General features: G+C 56.9%; 1 protein-coding gene across 1 annotated transcript in view; it reads left to right on the forward strand.

Annotated features, from left to right (window-relative positions):
- The first annotated feature begins 391 nt into the window (after nucleotides 1–391).
- The window catches only part of CBL (Cbl proto-oncogene), a 32507-nt gene continuing 29533 nt past the window's right edge, over nucleotides 392–3365 (forward strand). The window contains exon 1 of the mRNA XM_027903503.1: nucleotides 392–574. Within this exon, the coding sequence (XP_027759304.1) occupies nucleotides 428–574 (147 nt within the window). The 5' untranslated portion in view covers nucleotides 392–427. The remainder of the gene's footprint in view (nucleotides 575–3365) is intronic.

Consider the following 3365-nt stretch of genomic DNA (forward strand, 5'->3'; position numbering starts at 1 on the left):
AAGCGCCCCTGTTTCGCAAGCGGGAAGAGAAGGGAAGGGATGCAAAGGCTCCATCCCAGGGGGAAGGAGGGGGGGGCGGCGGGACCGGCGCGGCCCCCGCGTTGCCATGGCGACCGCGCCCCGCCCCGCCCCGCCCTCACCCGCCATGGCGGCCGCGCCGCCCTCACCGCGCCGCACCGCGCGTGTCCCCTTCCCCTCGACCAATCACCGCCCGCTCCGCCCCGGCCTGGGGGGCGTTCCCGAGCGCGCGGGGCGGTGCTCGACCAATGGGCGGCGGGGAGGAGGGCGGGGCCTCGGCCGGGACCGGGCGCCGCCACCGCCCACGGCCGCCACCGCCGCCCTGCCCGGCCCGGCCCGGCCCCGGCGCCCTCCGCTCCGGCCCCTGCAGGGCCCCCCCGGCGCGGGGGGCCGAGCGCGGGTGTCCCCCATGGCGGCGCCGCTGAAGAAAGGCCCCGGCGGGCTGATCGGGCTGATGAAGGACGCGTTCCAGCCCCACCACCACCACCTCGGGCCGCACCAGCCCGGCGCCGTGGACAAGAAGATGGTGGAGAAGTGCTGGAAGCTCATGGATAAGGTGTGTGGGTCTGGGATGAGCCTGGAGTTCGGGGAGAGAGGGGTTTGGGGCCGGGAGGGGAGATTTGGGGGGGTCAGGGGTGTGCGGGCTCAGGGTGCTCTGGGGGGAGAAGGATGCGGGGAGCTTAGGGTGGCAGGACACGGGGAATGGTTCACACTGACAGAGAGGAGGTTTAAACGGGGTATGGGGAAGAAATTCCTCCCTGGGAGGGTGGGGAGGCCCTGGAATGGCTTTCCCAGAGAAGCAGTGGCTGCCTCGTCCCTGGAAGTGTTTCAAACCAGGCTGGACTTGGTTTGGAGCAGCCTGGGGTCTGCTGGAAGGTGCCCCTGCCCGTGGCAGGGGGTGGAACGAGATGAGCTTTAAGGTCCCAAACCATTCGGTGATTCCACGTGGGAGCTGATGGAGAGGTGAGGAGTGGGATGCCAAGGTGGGAAGGAGATCAGCAGCTCTGCGAGGGATGGGCTGTGGGGGGAGCAGGTTGGAGGAAAAGGGGGTGATTTGGGATGGGGGGGGGGATGCAGACCTGCTCAAGGGGGTTTGTACTTCCCCAGGGCTCCCAGAGCTCCGGGAGCGTTTGGACGGCGATCTCAGGCACAGGGTGGGATTGTTGGGGTGTCCTGTGCAGGGCCAGGGGTTGGACTGATTGCTCCTCATGGGTATCCCATGATAATCCTGTAGGTGCTGGGCTGGGCACTGGTGGTGCTGGGAATGGGTAGGACCTGGTGGGGAGCTGCAGGTGGTGTCAGCAGCGGGTCCTGCCTGCGTGTGACTGCACAAGGGAGAAATCCCGGGATTTGCTGTTTGGAAGGTGAGCCTGGGCCTGTGGCAGAGCCTGGGTGGTGGAGCTGAGCACCTGCTTTGTGACAGGTCAGGTTGTTCTTTCCTGAATGAACAGGGACACGTTGCTGAGCTCAGGGCAAACCCCCTCCCTTAAAACTGGGAAGTAAGATATAAAATAAACCCTCTGCGGTAAATACACGTAGTTACACAGACACAAGGAGCAGGAAATATAATCAACGAAAAACTTGTGGTGTGGGAGTGGGAAAGGCCTTTTTTTCCAGGCCCACACCTTTAGGAGGGGCACGGCTCTCTGGGGTCATTAAGCCTCTCCCCTCCTCCTCCTCCTTTTAAAACAGCCAGGAAATGGCTGTTGCCGGGGGCAGGACACCAGACCTTTTGGCCTGGTGGTGTGATGGGATGTGGCATTTGGTTTACTGGCCTGGCTAGGTGTGCTGGTAAAGCCAGTGTTTTAGGAAATCCTGGTGAGATCCCAGCGAGCGAGTGTGGGCGCACAGGAGTGGGCACGGAGTAAAAATGTAACAGTTTGGGTGGGATTTTGGTTGATCCTCTGATGTTGTTACTGTGCAGCTCTGAGACCAAGGCTGGGCTTGAAAGGTTGCAGTGTGTTTTATGGCACTGGGTTCAGAGCAAGACTCACCCCCAGTCCTTGGGGAGTGTCACCTGGCCACCTTCTTCCCAGCAGGCAGGGCTGATGGGATCCCTCATCCGACTGCCCTGCAGGCTTGTGCATTTCCACTTTTCCCTCTCTTCTCCCTGCCTTGTTTATCCCTGCAGTGTCTGAGCCTCCTGCAGCAAGTGCTAAAAGCAGGCAGAGCAAATGACTTCTTTAAAGACCGTATTAAATTATATTCATGCCAGGAGATCACTTTGTGTTGGCTGGCTCCACAAAGGACATGGTTTATAGTTGTGCCTTGCTGTGGCTGTGACGAGCTTTGATCACCTACAGCGAGACTGGGATGAAGAAAAAAAAAAGCCCTTTGAGAAGTGCCATTGAGGGCAAGCACAGGTGATAATGTGGGAAAGGGAGTTTGAGCATGGAAACGGGGGTCCTGAGTGGGTTTGACTTGCACATGCAACTTGTGAGAACGTTGTATTTGTCACCGGTTAAACCAACCTCTTTGAAACGTCCACTGACTCCAGTTGTACTCGTGGGCAGCCTCCAAAAGCCCTCAGAGGGAGGCTTAAAGTCTTAAAGAGTTAGTTGTTCAGTGTGATTTGTGCAGGAGGAAAGATTTGGCTGTGAAAAGCCTTTCAGACTGCAGTCAGGCTTCAGCTGTACTCGGGCACACTCAGAACACCTCTGGATTCAAAGTCCTTCCAGTGATGTAGCAAATTAGCAGCAAAGCTCGTGGTGAGAAGGGCTAAATGAATGGAAGGTGCTGCAAATGGGTTAGGTTTGTGGAATTCCAGGTGCAGATGAAAAGCCCCCCCTTGTGTGCACGTCTAATGGATGATGTGTGTGCCTCGCAGAGCTGCGTGCTGTGTGTGTGTGTACACTGCACTCACGGCCTCGTTTGTTCGTCTGCATAATTAGCTGGTCTTGTCAAAGCATTTGTGCATCTCTGCTCTGGGATGTGACTGATGAATTTCCTATGCAAGTTGATTCTTGTCCAAATATTTCCCCTGTAATGTTCTCCATAAGCTGCCTGACATATTTTATGTCTTTCAGATTCTTTCATTTCAAGTCCTGATTTTTTTTTTTTTTTTTTGGTCGGCTCTAACCATTCCTCCCACAGCTCCACGTGGTCCTATGGACACAAAATAGCCCTTTCCATCCCTGTGGATGTTCCCCCTTCAGCCTAATGAGGTGGTACTGATGCTCTTCTCTGCAGAGCAGTGTGATTAAGTGCAGCCCACTGGAGTTGGTTGCTGTGGGTGGAATTTGAGGAATAGGTGGGTTAGTCATGGATGGAGCAGAGGAATGACAGAATACATGGAGGAGGAAGAGGAGCTTTGAGATAAAGCTTCTCTAAATATCTTTCTGATGCCA

The sequence above is a fragment of the Empidonax traillii genome, unplaced genomic scaffold, assembly GCF_003031625.1.
Source record: "Empidonax traillii isolate 1590-97213 ecotype Southwest subspecies unplaced genomic scaffold, ASM303162v1 scaffold975:size500420, whole genome shotgun sequence".
Lineage (NCBI taxonomy): Eukaryota > Metazoa > Chordata > Aves > Passeriformes > Tyrannidae > Empidonax > Empidonax traillii.